At 50.2% G+C, this 18,336-nt stretch overlaps 1 protein-coding gene across 2 annotated transcripts in view; it reads right to left on the bottom strand.

The window, feature by feature from the left end:
- The window catches only part of ACLY (ATP citrate lyase), a 46,887-nt gene that overhangs the window by 16,644 nt on the left and 11,907 nt on the right, over positions 1–18,336 (bottom strand). Inside the window, exons 8-20 of one of the 2 annotated variants that reach the window (XM_066364189.1) lie at positions 17,243–17,361; positions 16,324–16,460; positions 15,553–15,614; positions 13,625–13,742; positions 11,471–11,625; positions 10,558–10,648; positions 9,462–9,491; positions 6,746–6,887; positions 6,298–6,466; positions 3,240–3,344; positions 1,550–1,746; positions 848–929; positions 99–209 (exon numbers count right to left, since the gene is read on the bottom strand). In XM_066364189.1, the coding sequence (XP_066220286.1) occupies positions 99–209; positions 848–929; positions 1,550–1,746; positions 3,240–3,344; positions 6,298–6,466; positions 6,746–6,887; positions 9,462–9,491; positions 10,558–10,648; positions 11,471–11,625; positions 13,625–13,742; positions 15,553–15,614; positions 16,324–16,460; positions 17,243–17,361 (1,518 nt within the window). The remainder of the gene's footprint in view (positions 1–98; positions 210–847; positions 930–1,549; positions 1,747–3,239; positions 3,345–6,297; positions 6,467–6,745; positions 6,888–9,461; positions 9,492–10,557; positions 10,649–11,470; positions 11,626–13,624; positions 13,743–15,552; positions 15,615–16,323; positions 16,461–17,242; positions 17,362–18,336) is intronic. The other variant, XM_066364190.1, reaches the window with a different exon arrangement.

Raw genomic sequence — 18,336 nt, 5'->3', positions numbered from 1 at the left:
GAAGGAGCTCGTTGCTCCTAAGGTGACCTGATGGTTCACTTCAAATGCCCCATCCCTTGGCTGGTGACTTCCCAGCCTGTGAGCTGCACCGGCCGTACCTCAGAGGAGAACATGGTGGCACAGGTCCCGATGCACCAGCAGACCACAGGCTTGGTGAGGCGGCCCTCCTTGATGCCCCGGCAAATCTTATACTCTTCAGTGCCCCCTATCTGCCGAGGAACGGGGAACAAGAAAAGGCCCGTGAGTTGGAGGCACCCATTCCAAGTTGCTCCAAAAGCAGCACTGTAGCAGAAAAATCTGTCCCAAATGGGGCAGGAGCCACAGTCTCAACCTGGCTAGAGAATGAGGGGACCCGGGCCTGGTTCAAACAGCCTGGAAAACAGTGGGTGCAAGAAGGAGCTGTAAAGGGGTAAGCGGGGATCCTAGGTGAGTCCCTGGGACTGCTCCTTCCCAACCTAAGGGTAAGATGACTTAGGACCAGAACTATCAGAGACACAACCAGAGGATGGAATGCCATTATAGGACTCTCCCAAACTTAAAAATCACTTTTTACTTTTTACTCCAGCTATCCACTGCCCACCAGATAAAGACCTTGGCCAGCAGTGCAGAGCTTCTCCTTTACTGGCACCAAAACGTCTATGACACCGAAAAGCAAGAACTCCTTTTTCCAGAAAAACACAGCAGTGATAAAAGTGACAATCCCTAGGTCCCAAAGTCTAAAGGGTAAAATTACCAGGGGCTGTCACCTTAAGTTATATACAACCCAAATGCATGAATTTTTAAAAAAACTGCTATCATACATAACTTTAACAATTAGAAAAATTAAGTTTTTTTTTCTTTAACTCACCTCTCCAAGAACTACAATCATTTTGACTCCTGGAGTGTCCTGGTAACGTAACACGTGGTCCATAAACGTTGAGCCGGGGTACCTGGTAAGGGCAGGGAGGGCATACAGGATCAGGAGGCAGCTCGAGAGGTGGGGTGGGGGGTAAGTAACCTCTCCACGACGTCCCCCCAGGAAACAGGACCCCCTGGTCTGATTTCAGAACCGGTCCTGTTAACCATAGCACTCGGCTGCCTCCTTGTGGCCACCTCAGACAATAAACAGAACTACTCCACATGCCCTAATGCCTTTTAAAACACTTTCCCCTATATTTTCTAATTTTTATTCTCATGTTGATCCTAAGAGTGGAGATGCCCCATTTTATGGACTTATTTCTACATTAAACTAAGATAATATTGAATGTCAACTGTAATTGAAAAAACAAGACCAAAAACAAGAAAAAGAAAGAAAGAAAGAAAGAGAAAGAAAGAAAGAAAGAAAGAGAAAGAAAGAAAGAAAGAAAGAAGAAAGAAAGAAGAAAGAAAGAAAGAAAGAAGAAAGAAAGAAAGAAAGAAAGAAAGAAAGAAAAGAAAAAAGAAAAGAAAAAAAAAGAAAAGAAAAGAAAAAAGAAAAGAAAGAAAGAAAGAAAGAAGAGACATTGTTATGTGCGAGGACCACAGCAGCAGCTAGCAGTACGGGAGGTCCCCTTGGCCCCCAGCTGATCACCTGTCCCCGCCGATGGCCACACCCTCATAGACGCCGTCTGTGGTCCGAGAGATGATATTGTTGAGCTCATTAGACATGCCCCCGGAACGCGAGACATAGGCCACGCTGCCAGGGCGGTACAGCTTGGAGGCCAGGATGTTGTCCAGCATCCCACCTGTATTCCCAATCTTAAAGCACCCGGGCTTGATGCCTCCAACCTGCAGGGGCAGAAGCAGCAGTCAGTGAGGAGGAATGAGCTCCTGACTGACCACAGAGCTCAGAGGATCAGCAAGCCCAGTACTACCGGCCCACCTCTCTCTGGCCAGGCTAGGGGGTGTGAGGGGCCAAACACTTACATAGTATTTCCTGCTTAAGAAGAATCTTTTCTCTCTCAAGAGACATTACACAGAAGAAAAAAGAGCCACAGCTGAAAACTTACTATGGATAGGTATACTCAGTGACAACGTCCAGGGAAGGTGTATAACATAGAAGTGTGCCTCTGAAATGAAAGGTCCCTTTGTTTTAGCTTCACTTAAATTTTTTTTGAAGTTTTTTCATTGATTAGAGAGAGGGAAGGAGGAGGGAGGAGGGAGAGAAGGAAAAAGAGGGAGGGAGAGGAGCATCAACTCGCTGTTTTACTTTGTTGTTCCATTTAGTTGTGCACTCATTGGTTTCTTCTCCTATGTGCCCTGACCAGGGATCAAACCCACAACCTCAGGGCCCTGGGATGACTCTATCCACCAATCCACCTGGCCAGGGCCATCTTCACATAAAGTTTAATAAGTAAAAACAACAAAAATATATTCACACTAAAATTTCTCCTTATATGAAGACCTTTAGGTCAAAAAACAAAGCCTCCAGGTAGATTTTTCTTTGATTTATAGTTAAAGAAATAATCAAAGACTTTGTGATGGTTGTATGAGAGTGAACAAATACTTAAAACAAGAATCTTCTTGACCCTGGCAGGGTAGCTCAGTTGGTTAGAGCATCATCCTGATATACTAAGGTTGTGGGTTTGATCCCCAGTCAGGGCACATACAAGAATCAACCAATGAATGCATAAATAAGTAAAACAAATTGATGTTTCTCTCTCTTTCCCTTCCTCTGTCTCTTTCAAATCAATAAATAATTAAAAAATTAAGAATTGTCTCACGGGACCCTTTAAACTAGCCTGACCAGGTGGTGGCGCAGTGGATAGAGCGTCGGACTGGGATGCGGAAGGACCCAGGTTCGAGACCCCGAGGTCGCCAGCTTGAGTGCGGGCTCATCTGGCTTGAGCAAAGAGCTCACCAGCTTGGACCCAAGGTCGCTGGCTCCAGCAGGGGGTTACTCGGTCTGCTGAAGGCCCACGGTCAAGGCACATGTGAGAAAGCAATCAATGAACAACTAAGAAGTCGCAACGCGCAACGAGAAACTGATGACTGATGCTTCTCATCTCTCTCCGTTCCTGTCTGTCTGTCCCTGTCTATCTCTGCCTCTGTAAAATAAATAAATAAATAAATAAAATAAACTATAGTGGTATGGACTGAAGAGAGAGAGAGCACACTTTAAAAAATTAACTGACAATGGACAGACTTAACTTTTAAAAGGTACTCCCTATATCTTCTCAACTTAGGAGGAAGACAGAAGAGTCAACAAGTGAGTTTCCTGAGGGCCCAGAACTTCGTAAGATAGCCTTGAACTTAAAAGGCTTTCCGGAAGGGATACTCACAGTGGCAGGTCCAATGATGGTCACACCCTTCTGGTCCGCCTTCTTGATCAGCTTCCTTGTGAGGGCCTCCGGGATACCTTCAGCTATGATGGCAATGGTCCGGATCTAGAGGGTGAGAACAGTCCTTCCCCATCAACTTTTAACCTCAGATGGAACAAAGAGGAAGCAACTATTCAAGAACCCACCTCCCACATCCCCTTCCAGGCTCTAAAGACAAAGTAACATTAACAAGATGTACTGATTCTTCTGTCCCTATCCTGATCACACCAACCCTCCCCTGAAAAGAGAGGCATGGACACCCAAAACTGATCTCCACTGGTGATTCAGTCATGAAGTGAGTCCTTACACAAGTGATGCGGTAACCAAGCAGGATCCAATGTTTCCAAACACTTGCTGCAGTCAAAGCTGCGATATTCTCTCCCGTCCAAAGATTCACAAGATTCAGACACCTGTTCCCCACCTGCTCATAAAGCAGCTCTATGGTTTTCTCTGCTGTGCTCTGTCTCTGACTCTATGTCCCCACAGGACAGGGCCAGTACATGACAGAAATGACCTGTTCCATGCTCGGACCAGAAAGTGGGCAGGGGGACCAGGCCAGAGGGAGTAGAAGTAAGGGCGGGAAGGACCAAGAACCAGCTCTGACTCTGGTCCAGGGACTGGCAAACTCTTCTATAAAAGCGCCAACTTTTATTTTAGGCTTTGTGGATCACATGGTCTCTGTGGTAACTACACTTTGTCTTTGTAGCACGAAAGCAGCCAAGGACGATATATAAAAGAGGGAGCATAGCTAGTCTGTTCCAATAAAGCTTTGTTTACAAAATCAGGCAGGGGGCTAGCTGAGCTGCAAGAGGCCAGTCTCTGATCTAGAATAAAAAACCCAGCTCATTTTTAGCAAGGATGCTTTCGTTTTTGCTTCACCCAGATATACAAATAAGTTTACCTCCTCCAGCCACACACTATAACATGCCAGACTGGGACCAGACAATAATTCTGAACAGAAAAATCAGTTATTCTATTCTATTAGGGAGTCTTACAGATCAGTAACAAAGAAAACAACCACCTCAACTTAAAAAAAAAAAAAAAAAAGCCCTGGCCGGTTGGCTCAGTGGTAGAGCGTCGGCCTGGTGTGCAGAAGTCCTGGGTTCGATTCCCAGCCAGGGCACACAGGAGAGGAGCCCATCTGCTTCTCCACCCCTCCCCCTCTCCTTCCTCTCTGTCTCTCTCTTCCCCTCCCGCAGCCGAGGCTCCATTGGAGCAAAGTTGGCCCGGGCGCTGAGGATGGCTCTGTGGCCTCTGCCCCAGGCGCTAGAGTGGCTCTGGTCGCAACAGAGCGATGGCCCTGGATGGGCAGAGCATCGCCCCCTGGTGGGCATGCCAGGTGGATCCCAGTCAGGCGCATGCGGGAGTCTGTCTGACTGCCTCCCCATTTCCAGCTTCAGAAATAAATAGAGAAAGAGAGAGAGAGAGCATGCGCCTGACCAGGCAGTGGCACAGTGAATAGAGTGTTGGACTGGGAATCAGAGGACCCAGGTTCAAGGGCCTGAGGTCACCAGCTTGAGCACAGGCTTATCTGGTTTGAGCAAGGCTCACCAGCTTGAGGCCAAGGTTGATGATGTGAGCAAGGGGTCACACGGTCTGCTGTAGCCTCCTGGTCAAGGCACAATGAACAACTGAGGTATCACAACAAAGAATTCATGCTTTTCATCTCTCTCCCTTCCTGTCTGTCTGTCCCTATCTGTCCTTCTCTCTGTCTCTTGTCACAAAGAAAAAAAAAAAAGAGGAGACCAAGTCAGAATAAAAATGGCCAGTAAGTATTTTTAAAAGCTCATCTTAATAATCAAAGGTCTGCAAATGAAAAGAATGCCTATCAATTTGACAAATGTATATGTTTTTAAAATCAAAACATTCAGTGTTGGCAAGGGTACAGAGAAAGATGCATTCTCAGACTCCTGATAGGATTTTACATCAGCACATTTCTGGAGAGCACCTGGGTGGGATGAACCAAAAGCTTTAAAATCTGCTCATTCTGATGCAGCAGTCTGACTTCTAGATATTTATTCTGGGGGAAAAATTAAGTTATATGCAAATGTTACTCCCAAGATGTTCATAATCAGACTCGACAAAACAAAACTGACGCTACCAATAAGTATTTATTGCTGTGGAAAGAGAAACTGAAGTAAATGGATTATAATAGTTCTGTAAAATATTATTCCCTTTGGTCAAATCCAGAAAAAGGTGTGGTTAAGGGTGCACTCAAATACAGCAGCTGTGTTTCTGGGAAGTGGGACTTGAGATATTTATTTTCTCTTTTTACTTATGAGTATTTCTATTTTTTTCTATAATATGTAATGATTTTATAAGGAAGTAGTTTTGATTTTTTTCTTGTTTAGTGGGTGAGTGAGCGATACAGACAGATAGGAAGGGAAAGAGATGAGAAATATCAAGTCGTAGTTACGGCACATTAGCTGTTCATTAATCGGTTCTCATATGTGCCTTTACCAGTGGGCTCAAATTGAGCCAGTGACCCCTTGTTCAAGCCAGCAACCTCTGGGCTCAAGCCAATGACCATGGGATCATGTCTATGATCCCATGCTCAAGGCAATGATCTCGGGGCTTCAAACCTGGGACCTCAGTGTCCCAGGTCAATGCTCTATCCATTGCATCACCACCAGTCAAGCAGTACTTTTGATTCTGCTTTAAAACAAGGCTTAGATGTAACGATGAATAAAATCAACTCTAATTTTCAACATGGAGAAATCATAAAAATACAATGTTCTGAGAAAAAAGAAAGTCCAAATAAAAAAATAAAGTAGGCTTACACAGCACAGAGATCTGGTGGGGCAGCTGACCCTGACCTGACTCTGGTCCAGGTGAGCAGCCCTCTTACCCTCAGTTACTACCCTGCCTTCCAAAGATCCAGTGTCACCAACCACTTTCACCCAGATCACTGGTTAGTCCTGAGTACAAGCCCTTTGTCCCAGGTGGCGGTGACCATGGACACCATTCAGGAGCTCTCCCCAGTCCCCCGCTCTCTCCCCCCCAGGACCCAGTGATCTACCTGTGCATAATTCATGGTCTCAAGGGTACTGTCATAGGCAGAGCGGAGGGAGGCGAAGTTGATCAGCACGTCCACCTCCGGGTGTTTCTTCATGGCATCAGCCATGTTCTTGAAGACAGGGATCAGGATCTCCTTGTGACCCCAGTAAAACTTCTGCTTGTGGTCCCCACTGTGAGAAAGGTGGAGGAGGGGTCAGGACAACCTGTCAGGATTGGGGAGGGGAAGTCAAAGGGAGAAGCTTCATCTAGAAGGTGGAAAGACAGGGTTCTGTCTTCAAAGAGTTTCTATCTACTGGAAAAGACCCCCCAGAAATGTGGTTTGCCCCAGTCTGGGATGGGCAGTCACTTCCCAGTAACCTAGTTGCTCCCGAGCTCAGTCCTAGCGAGGAGATCAGAGGAGGGAATTCCACTCGGCAGCCCTCTGCAGCCCCTGCCCTGGCATGACTTACGTGAAAGGGTAGACCATGGCAGCCACCGAGGGCTCGTCTCGGGAGCAGACGTAGTCGAAGTCCAGCATGCCTTGCACGGCCCTGGTCTGCATGCCCCACACAATGGCCTTGGTATGGCGGCTGAAGAGGGTGGCGCTCTTTCCTGGTGGGCAAAGACACAGCGAGTGCACCCAGAACACACACCCCCGTGAGCCCCACAGGGGCTACCTGCTAGACCCCTCCACGCCCCAAGTCCAGGAAGGGCGGCTAGTCAAAACCACAAAGGAATGTTAAAAGGATAGAATTCTGAGAACTTGGGGAAGGAGTGCCTCGATTTCTTCCAGAAAGAGGTAGCAGAAAGTAAAAAGAACTCAGAACTCCTGCCTGACTAGTAAAACGCTCAGCAACAAACAGAGAAAGGACTCCGGATACAAAGAATGGGCCCAACAGAATTCCTCCAGGGCCTGCTCGACTTCACAGGAAAGGCTTGTGTGCAATGAGCCTCCTGGTTACATGCAAATGGGCACTTGATAAATTATTTTTAAAGTCACTGGAAAAAAGTATTAAGCTCCTAATTTTGGTGCTGGCAGAATGTTACACAACTCTCCAACAATCCTTATTATCTCGAAATCTGAATATAAACCACCTTTGGTCAGAATTTGAATCCTTACAATTCTAGGTCAGTGTAGGTCCAATGAAGAGGTTTGCTCAGCCTTCTCTCTCACTGTGGTTCTGGCCCGGCCCGGCCCGGCCCTGGCATGGGAGAGGCAAGAGCAGCAAGCTGGCTCTTCTCCCCCATCCTCCTCCCTTGACCAGGTGGCTCTTTCCTGCTCGGAACAACACTCTTGGACTGGCTCTCCAGCTAGCAAGGAAAGGGGTGAGGGGCCCCAGAAAGGAACAAAAATATCTGGCAGGAGTGGATTCCTCAGCCTTGAAGGGAAAGGCCCCTCACCACCCTGCAGGCAGGTGCCTGCCCGCTCCCCTCCCTCCTGCCAGTCCTGCGTGAGGGCAGCCCTCAGGCGAGCTTCTCAGCCCAGGGAAAGCAGTGCCCGCACTCAGTGGCATCTGCTATTAATTAATCTAATGTACTAATGCAGACTTGGCTAACCAAGTTCAAGCTCTGATAAAATGAATTTAAGAGATCACTGTCCCAAGGCACGCAGGATTCTCATCCCCACAGGCCTGCCTCTTCCATCACAGACATAAGCTTCTCATGACACAGGCTCCTGATGTCGCAAATACCAGGGATTTACTGTCACTGGACCCATCTGGATTCCGAGGAGACATGAGATCACAGAGCAAGGGAAGCCACTAATCCAGTACTCTCACTTCCCAATCCAAGGACACGGAAGCCCAGAGATGCCAAATGACTGAGAACCTAGGTCATCTAGCACCAGAGCCAGGATTACAGCTCAACTGCGCAAGCGAGGAGGAATATAAGCCCCGCCACTCCCCATCCCCTGGGGAGCCTACACCCGAGTCAGTGTGCGTATGTGTGCGTATACACACGCGTCCATTCAAGAGGCTACAGAAATCAGAGCAAAGCCTGGAATCTCTACAAACCCACCTGCACTTCAACACAAAAGGGGCAGAACCAGAGTGCTTACCTCACTGAGTACAGAGGCTCCAAAGCCCATGGGGCAATCCTCAGCCGACCAGCAGCAAGGAGGCCCCAGAGAGAAACCCTGCTCTGGGGCTAAGATCCCCCCTAGGATCCTCCTCTAGAGCCCCTGAAGAGAGGGCCCACCCTGGTACAATCTGTCCTTCTTTACTTCTCAGCAAGGCTCAGACTAGGAAGCATAAACTCCTCCCCTAGGTGGAAAAGTTCTGAGAAGTAGAGTGGCCCTGTTTTCTCTGCACACGCCTGTCCCAGGTCATGCCTTTTAGGAAACAAAGGATCTTGCCAGATGGTCTAGCAGCTGAATTCCTGGCCTTCCTGGAGGGATATAAGCAACCCTGCCTAGTTATTCTTTACCCTTCTCTGAGCAAGAAAGGAGTCAAGTATCATCAAAGACTTCCCTTCTCCAGGGTGAAATCTCCCACACTGTGAATGTCAAGAAGCGAAACAAAGCCCCGACGCTTTGAACGGTGAACGGGTGTGTTCTGTGTGTGAGGACGCACAGAAAATGTCTGTCCTAAACAGTGACCTCAGACACCAGACAAAGCCCAGACCCCTTGTACCACATGCCTTTCCAGGTTTCTATCTGTCCTTCTCTATCTCATCTTCACCCACACACCTCAAGAAATCTGAACCAGTCCCTGGTATTGGGAGCGCCGGGATAGTCGACAGTGGTGAGCCCGGGGTGGGGCGCTAAGAAATGAAGCCATCCCGAGATGCTGATGAGCCTTGGGTGGTCCATGGCTCCCCTCCTCACCCGCTGTGCTCTGCCACTTCCCCTTCAGTTTCCATGGCTCTTCCTTCCCAGGAGGACCCTCCTTACTCAGCACCACTCCACTCTCTAAGACTGTTGGCCTGGCTCTCCAACCGCCCCACCCACAAATTTGGAGCCAGAGACAGCCACATGGCCAGGAGAGCACTGGATGGAAGCCTGAATTAAGCAGGAGTGGGAAGGGGGCAAGAGCGAAGACTAGGGCTTGGGGGCAGACCACACTGAGGCAGGGACAAAATATACCAGACAACACTGCAACCGCAAGAGAGGGGGAAACGAAGCACACAGTAAGACCGAAACCCACTAACAGGCCACACGCAGAATCGGGCAGGGCAGGGGCGTCCTACCTTGCAGGGATCTTGGACTTGGGACTGAATCTGTCAAAGAAAATGACCAAGGCAACTGAGTGACCTGCTGATGGCTGGGGGCTTTGGAGGGAGTGGGTGGGAACAGGGAAGGAGCCCCCAGACAAGCATGGCAGGGCTGCCGCCCCCACCATCTCTCATCCATTCCACAATAGACAGGAGTAAAGCCAGCAAAAGAGGGGAGTGCTGATCAGCAGAGCGAAAGCAAGCAAGAGCAAAGGACCAAAGGGGCAGAGAGAGGGGCGGGAGGACCCAAAGGCTTGGAAGGTTGACCTGACCACCAGAGCTCCCATGTGCCCTCTGAAGGGACAGCTGGTCTGCTCTCAGCCTCGTAACACCAATCCCTGGTCCCCATGAAGCACACAATGATTAGGCTGACACAGGTTGGCCTGTCACTCTATGTTGTGGGTTTGGGGACTACAGGGCAATGGTTTCCAACTCTGGTGCCTAGAGCCAGTGTCACTATTTCACAAAATGCCTTAGGCACACTCTGTCCGCACCTACCAGGAAGAAGGAACACGGGCCACACCAGCCCTGAGTGACTAAAGCCAGTTATGGAATGCTGGTTACAAGGGCTGGCTGGTAGGGATCCCATCTTTGAAGAATCAGATAGAGAGACAAAGTAGGCTAAGTACAGACGGGCTGGCAGACAACCCACGCCCTTATGGCGGGCTCACAGGAAGAGTCTTTGTAGGAGCCCCAGGATGATGGGGTGGGCAGGAACTATTATACGGGAGCTTGCTGTGCCTTCCACTTAGGAGGAGAGTCTGGGAGACCTACGAACCTTGTGGAATTTTTGTAACCCTGTCTCTGCAACCTCCCTGTTCAGCTCACACTTGCCCACAGGAAGTAAGGGGATAGAAAAGAAGACAATGGAGAGTGAGGTGACCCAGGTGCATCATGGGCCTCAGCACTAGGAGAGCCCTGGGAAGGCTCAGTGCACCCTCACATCTCTTCCCATCCCATGCACCGCGTCCACTCTCATAGCAAAGCCCAAACGCCTTCCATCACCTCTGCCGGTCCAGGGAGGCCCGGAAAGGAAAGGGAACAGAGAGGGTCCAAAAGTGCTGGGCGTTACCTTGTGGCACAGCAGGCTTGGCCTTCTTTGCAGGTGCCACCTCATCAGCCCTGGATTCAGAAAAAGACGCAGTCCTGCTGGGGGCTGGAGTCTGGGGTGAGATAAGGAGAGGGAGTAAGAGTCACAGGTAGCAGCTGGGAAAAAAAAAAACCATTGGTCCTTGAGGCCCCGAAGAAATCAGGTAACAAGAACTAAGTACAGCACTGTTCTTTACAAGCAGCTTCCAAAAACACGATTCTAACAACCTCTGAGACAGGAATCAGTATTGTCTCTACGCTCCAGGTGAGCAAACTGAGGTTCTGAGCAGGTATGATAACTGCCAAGGTCCCTCCCTCGGCAAGTTTAAACTCAAGTCTGATTTAAAAACCCCTGGCCTGCCCAGGCCAGACAGCTCGGTTGGTTGGAGAATTGTCCAGATATGCAAAGATGGCCGGTTCGATCTTGGTCAAGGCACATAGAGGAACAGATCGATGTTTCTGTCTCTTTCTCTTTCCCTTCCTCTCTCTCTAAAATGAATACATTTTAAAAAAATAATAAAAATACAGTCACCAGTTCGAAATCCTGAGCTTGCCTGGTCAAAGCACATATGGGAGTTGATGCTTCCTGCTCCTCCCCCTGCTCTTCTCTCTCTCTCTTCCTGCCCTCACCTCTCTAAAATAAATTTAAAGTATTTTTTTTAAGTAAATAAATAAAAACCTAAGAACCCTTGGCCTTTCCATTATACTACCTTGACTGGCAGAGGAAACCCAGCAGAGATCCGGAAGCCAACCATGTACTATTTCTTCCCACATTTCCCAGCGTCCCCGAATGGCTGGGGACAGCAGAGGGCACCATGCCCTGGACGCGGTGGGGGTGTGAGAGGCCAACAGAGACAGCATGGGATGCTGTAAGGTGGGAGCTGGCTACCACCTACCGAAGTGCTCCCGCTGGCGTTGAGGAGGAAGTTTGCAGTGTGGGCAGCCGTGGGTGGCTGATTGGGGATGGGCCGGTGACCCAGAGCCATGCCCACAATGGCCGTCATGTGAGTCTCAGTGCCAAACACGTGGATGGGGATCCCAGTGGTCTTCCCTGTAAAGGAAGGAAAAGAGTTCATCATGAAGTTTTCAAATAAGTGCCCAAGTCCACATGACTCTGCAACAACCCTTTAGGGTCCTGTCTGATGTCTGGCACTTCATGTGCAAGACCAATCATCAAGAACAAATCAACTGTCATGTCTTTGTCACCAAACAAATCTTTGTAAAGATCACCTGCTGATAAGCAAGAAATAGCTTCGCTGACCCTCTCATGACCACAAGCATCATTAGTCTGCACTCCGCCTGTTCACTGCCTGGACCCTGGCTCTCCAGCCCCCCGACCTCACTCCAGCCTCCTGGGCTCGGCCAGCCTCCGCCCCCAGCACTGGCCCCACTCCTTCTGCCACATGGTGCTCCCATCCCAGGTTTCACCCAGCTGTTCTTGTCATTCAGCTCATGCGCCACCTCCCAATGACCTTGCTGGTCTGTCTCCTCCACACCACCCTGCCTGCTTCACCGTGTAGAGCCCTATCTGACAGCGTCTTGTTCCCATAATTCTTTACTTGTTGAATATTCCAACCACAACCAAGTGACATTCACGGTGCTGTCCCGAAGGCCGGGCCCACGGCAGGTACTCAGTTTTGGGAGGGGGGACTAGGATTTGGCACGGCTTCAACTTCAACTGATTGAGGTTGGTTTAGTGTTTGCCAGGACACCAGATTTGGAAAAATGGGAAGATGAAAAGCTTTGTCTTTCTCGTCAGAAACAGCCACTGAGCACAGGTGTCTTCTGTCCGTCACCCCTCTGGCACTGCACACGAACCCCTGCTCCATGCGCAACCGCTCTGCACAACGGGGCTGCACTGTACTCCAGACCAAAGCTGCTGGCCACAAAGTTCACGTTTCGGGTTCAATCAGGTCAACTTGGGGAGACCCGACTTTGGTCCTGACTGACGGGACGGAACCCAGACTTCTTGAAAGCTCTGAGTTTGAGGTCTCGTGAACCTGCAGAGCCACTCAAAACGCTGAAGGGAGAAAGGAAACCAAAACAGATGTCACACCCTCCCCCCCTCAGCTCATTATATTATCTTGACTCCTGTAGAAAAGAATTGTCCTAGATGGGACAGGATGTGAGGGGCCGACAAAGATGGCACACAGGCTTTAAGGTGTAGGCTGGCTGGCACCCACCACTGTGCCCCTACTGGCGCTGAGGAGGAAGTGTGCAGTGTGGGCGGCTGACTAGGGATGGGCAGTGAGGGGCAAAGCTCCCCCTTCCCCCCGTTCCCAGACCCTGCCCACGTGTCCCCCGCATCGAAGCCGCTACTGTCCCGGACTCTCCTGCAACCTGCTAAGAGCGCTCCCTGCTTCTATCCTGGCTGCCTGGAGCCTGTTGTCCACCCAGTAGCCACCCCAGGGTCGAAGCGCCACGCATCTGCTCCAGCTGCCCCTTGCCTCACCTTCCACGCCCTGCCCCTTGCTCCCTCTGCGTGTCCCATGGCCATCCCCACTGGGTCTGCAAACGCGGTCATACTCCCACTTCAGGGCCTTGGAATTCGTCCTGTCTTTTGCAGATAGTCACTAACGGCCTGCTCCCTTCTCTCCTCCGGGTCTTTGGCCAAAAGTCACCTTCTCAAACATTTCCTGATCACCCCACTTAGAACTGCCCTATCCCCTCCCACATACGCTACCCGTTCACCTTCCTTCGTCTTTCTTCACACACTTGGCACAACCTGAGATTACAATCAATGTTCTCAACTGCACGAGGGCTTGGCTGTCTGTCGTGTGTAGTGTGTGGCTGTAACCCGTGCCTAGCACAGGGCTGGTGTTTCACAAATATGTGTCAAACAAATAGATGAATGAAAATGCTTTACTGTCCATTCTGCAGTTTAGGAGAGGTCTAAGTCAGGGGGGCAGCAAGTGGAAACAGAAGGAAGCTTCATATCCAGAGAGGAGAGTGGGAGGGCTCGGAGGTGTCCACAGACTGACTGCTTCAGGGGCCCCAAGGAAGCTGGCCACCGACAGCCGGGGGGAAGGGAGAAAAGGTCTCCATCTTACCAACTTCTCCCATCACCCGTAAGCCCTCCTGATAGTTGGGGCCACCTCTTCGGACAAAGATCGTGACCTCATGCTCCTTCAGGGGACCCTGATAATCTCGAATTGCTCTCACGATGCCCTGGAAGCACAAAGGGATGGACATGTGACTAAAAATAAGGCAGCCATAAACAATTTATAACAATGATAAACGTACCAGGGTGTGAATTACAAGGGCTGCTTCTCATGAAGCGTGGCAGCCAAGAATCTTAGAGGTATGACCTGGACTATGCATTAGCCACCCAAAGGCCAAGGGCACGCATCACTTATAAAGATGCTGAGATGACAGTATGGAGTGCCTGGGAGTGACACCCCTCAATGTATGGGGTGCCGGGCTTCCAATGTCAGCGAGACTTTGCTAGTCTCTCTCCTATCCCATCTACAATCATTCTTGTTATCTCATTGCAATTTTGGGGGGGGGGTCTATGCTGGGGTCTTACACAAGAGCTCTCAGAGGTTATCAGGGCATAGGCTATTTAAATGTCAATGTCTTACCAAAGCTTCTGCAAGAGATTTAGGGGAAGGGTCTTTGCAATGGGTATCAACTTTGGAAACATTAGAGAATACACAGGTGTGGACCAATCCTGTCCCTCCAGACAGCTGGTTTTTTGAGTCAGGAACCTAATTTCTGTCCCCCAAGGCTTACACACAGTTTTCGCTTCAGAACTAACAACCCTCATCACCAGTGCTGGCTTTATTACCGAGTTGCTCAGAAGTTAGTGTCAAGATTGACCTGTTTCAGATCCGTCTATTGAATCAGGTCCAATTAAAGACACCCCGTTTCAGGCAAGACTAATGAGGCCTCATCTTCCACTTCTTGAAAGCTCAGATTTTTAAGGTTGACATTTATCTATTCATTATTCTCAAAACCTGTATGAAAATACCAAATGGGGCATGTTCTGAATAGTTTCAATGAGCAGTTGACAGTGTGGAATAATCAATGGCCTCCTGAGGTGGCTGCCTTAAAGGGAATGACTTTTTTTCTTTCTTTTTTTTTTTTTTTTTGTATTTTTCTGAAGTTGGAAACGGGGAGGCAGTCAGACAGACTCCCGCATGCACCCGACCGGGATCCACCCAGCATGCCCACCAGGGGGCGATGCTCTGCCCAGCTGGGGCGTTGCTCTGTTGTGACCAGAGCCATTCTAGTGCCTGAGGCAGAGGCTATGGAGCCATCCTCAGTGCCCGGGCCATCTTTGCTCCAATGGAGCCTTGGCTGCGGGAGGGGAAGAGAGAGACAGAGAGGAAGGAGAGGGGAGGGGTGGAGAAGCAGATGGGCACTTCTCCTGTGTGCCCTGGCCGGGAATCGAACCTGGGATTCCTGCACGCCAGGCCAATGCTCTACCACTGAGCCAACCGGCCAGGGCCAAAGGGAATGACTTTTGAGACATGTTAGTTCCGTCATCCTTGTTGAGTGGCAGCCACTCTTTAAAACTGTGTGCCTACGACCCTGACCTGTGCACAGGGACCCAGGCTGATGGGCCCCAGGATGGGTGACCCCTTTAAAAGAAGGGGCTGATGACTGAGAGATGAAAGGCTAGGAGTTGCAGAGAACCCAGAGTCTCTAAATGGAGAGTTGAAAGGGAGGACCCATTAAGACAGTTCTTCAAGAACTGGTCCCGAAAGGGGCGATGGCAGACCTTCGCCTTCTCCCCACACTTCAGAAGGAGAATTACGGCCCAGCGAGTGCCAGCTGCTAGCCCAGAGACCCAGCTTCAGACCCACATCTGTCCCAGGGTCTTCCGCATCCTCCACAAGGGACCCTGGGGTAAGAGCCTCTGTCAGGACTGGGTAATTCATGGGAACTTGCATCTGTTTTAAACCGTGCTTGTGAGAATCTCCTTTCCTTGATTCCCCCATATTCCCCAGAAACTGCAGTCACTGCAGCTGCTTACCTTGAATGTGGCGGCCACGTTGGTGAAGTTCGCGATGCTGCCTCCAATGATGAGGATCTTGCCTGGATTTGGAATAAGAGAAAAGTTTTAAAAAAAAGTTAGAAAGGTAGACATGAGCATTTTACCAGAAAGCCAACTGCAAGTTCCTTCCTCTGAACAAGGGGCCCCCAACTGTTAGGAGGTGTCAGTGCACAGGTGGGGAGATCAGGCTGGTCTCTCCTGATGACTGTCAGCCTTATGGGCTCTGATCCCCATCACCTACCCCACGAGCAGGTGGTTAATCCAAACCTGCACTCTCTACATCATTCCTAGACGTCTGCACGTTCAGGAACTCCGCTTGGTTTCTGGATACACCTGGTGAGAACCTCACCCTCTTTGGCTTCAGGGTAGAGTAAGGTTTGTGTAGTCCCCAACACCGGCCAGGTGGTAAAAGGAAGCTGAAATGGCACAGTTTGGGAATAAATGTCTATGTGGGCCACTGAGAACTGAATTTATAGCAGTCGGAGTGAGAGTAAGGGCACGCCCGGCCTCCCCTCCTGCATCCTGCTCACGGAGATTCTAGTATACACACATCACCTCCTTATCCGCTCAGAGACCGTATCTGATAGATGCTGTCACTGTCCACTGCACAGTCAGGGAAACTGAGGTCCAGCAGTGAAAGGACTAGCCCTGGGTTACACAGGACCAGGACCACAACCTCACTGCCTCCTAGCCCAAAGCTCTTCCCCCTGCAGCACACTGGGCCATCCTGAGGATGAGCACGTGTCTCACCATCCGGGTGCTTCTCACGGGTCATGAGGGAGAGGATCGTCTTGGCATAGTCATAGGTCTGCTGCTCGCTGGGGGCACCCGAGTACTCCCCGTAGTTTGCCAGCTCGTTGACACCCCCTAGGTCGCAGATGGTATCACTGCCAGGGAGACATGGAAATCAGTGCTGGCAGCAGAGGGTGGCAGCCTGGTGGCTGAGAGGACACGCAGATGCCCCGAAGCCCTGGAGTCAGACTATGGAACTGACCCCTCAGGCCTCAGATCTTCCCGCCCCACTTAAGTCACACTCGAAGGTTAACAGTGCTGCATCAGGCTCTCCTGGGCAGTGAACTCTGCCAGCGCAGGGCCACCGGGACTGACAGTGGGAAGTAAAATGAATAAAGAGTGCCTCTCAACACAAAGAAAAAAATGCACATTCTAGGAGTCCCAACAGGGAAGCCCAGCCAAGCTTGGAATGAGATATGGCCAATCACAGGCCTAGAAAGGAACAGACGTCTACTGGGCTTCGAGTGGAAAACCACCAATCATCACAAAGGGTGTAGGCTTTCAGTATTTCTATTAAGTGTAAAAGAATGCCTACTTCGACAGGCTAAAACGCCTGAAAGGACACATAGCGACGTGTTCACCATGGTGACCTGGCTGGGGATGGGGTGAGGACACAGCCACCATTCCTGGTTCATTTTCTATATTTATTGTCCTCTCATGTGAAACCCCTATCACTCATTCCAACGACTGAAAGTAATAAAAATAACTTCATTCTGAAGCAACAGGAAGGTACACAGACCCCTCTGGCATGCCCCAAGATTCCTGCTCTGCACTAAAGTAAGAAACTGAGACCCCCGGAGGTGAAGCAGCTCGACCCAGGCCATGCACGCGTGGACCTGACTGGCATCCTCTTCAGCTGCAGCAGCCCCGCAGTCACCTGTACACAACAGAGGCACCACCTCCAGCCACCATGGTCCAGATTCTCCCTTTGGGGTTCAGTAGAGTCAGCTTCAGGCTTGCCCCACTTTTGGCATCCAGGTCTGCAATGTAGGCTTCCTAGGGACCAGATAACAATAGGTGGGCCTGGGGCACCCCTTTCACCAAGGTCTAAGGTCCCGGGACCCCTCCCCATCCCTTTCCCTGGAGATACATAAAGAGGTCCTCAAATGCCTTAACAGGCTCAGGGAAGGGGTTGTGAGGGCCCTACGTGCCTGAGGCAAAACATAATGGCATCTTCAAGTACCAAATCCACCCATTGCCACTGTCGTCACCTGGGGACAAATTTCCCAGTTCCTTTCTCTCCCACGTCAAGTTCATGGCCCTCTGCCCAAGTCTCAAGCCTCGCTATATCACTCTTTTTTTATTATTATTCACTTTAGAAAGAGAGAGCGAGGGGGAAGAGCAGGAAATATCAACTCCCATATGTGCCTTGACCAGGCAACCTCAGCACTCCAGGGTGAGGCTTTATCCAGTGCCATCACAGGCCAGGCTGCTTCCCTTTTTCTTTTTGAAGTGAGAGGAGGTGAGATAGTGAGACATGCACCCCGACCAGGATCCACCTGGGAAACCTATCTGGGACTCTGCCCATCTGGGGCCATGCTCACAACCAAGCTATTTTTAGCATCTGAGGCAGAAGGCTCCATGGAGCCACATCAGTGCCCGGGGCATTGTGCTTGAACAAATTGAGCCATGGCTACAGGAGGGAAAAGAGAGAGAAAGAGAGAGAAGCAAGAGGGGGAGGGATGGAGAAGCAGATGGTCGCCTCTCCTGTGTGCCCTGACCGGGAATTGAACCCAGGATTTCCACACACTAAGTCAATGCTCTACCACTGGGACAATCTGTCAGGGCCACTCTACTTCTATAATGGCCCCCATTCCCAGTGTCTACCGCTTAGATCACACAACCCACTCCTCTCCCCAGGCCCCACCCTTCTTCCAGCCCAGCCTCTTCCCTTGGCCTGGGTTACATCATGTCACACAGGCCTGGTTCTGCTGTGAGGACCTCAGAGAGGATGAAGCTGAAAGGAGCAAT

This window comes from Saccopteryx leptura, chromosome 2, assembly GCF_036850995.1.
Source record: "Saccopteryx leptura isolate mSacLep1 chromosome 2, mSacLep1_pri_phased_curated, whole genome shotgun sequence".
Taxonomy (NCBI): domain Eukaryota; kingdom Metazoa; phylum Chordata; class Mammalia; order Chiroptera; family Emballonuridae; genus Saccopteryx; species Saccopteryx leptura.
Note: the sequence above shows the minus strand (reverse complement) of the source record. Positions and strands in the feature narration are given on the sequence as shown.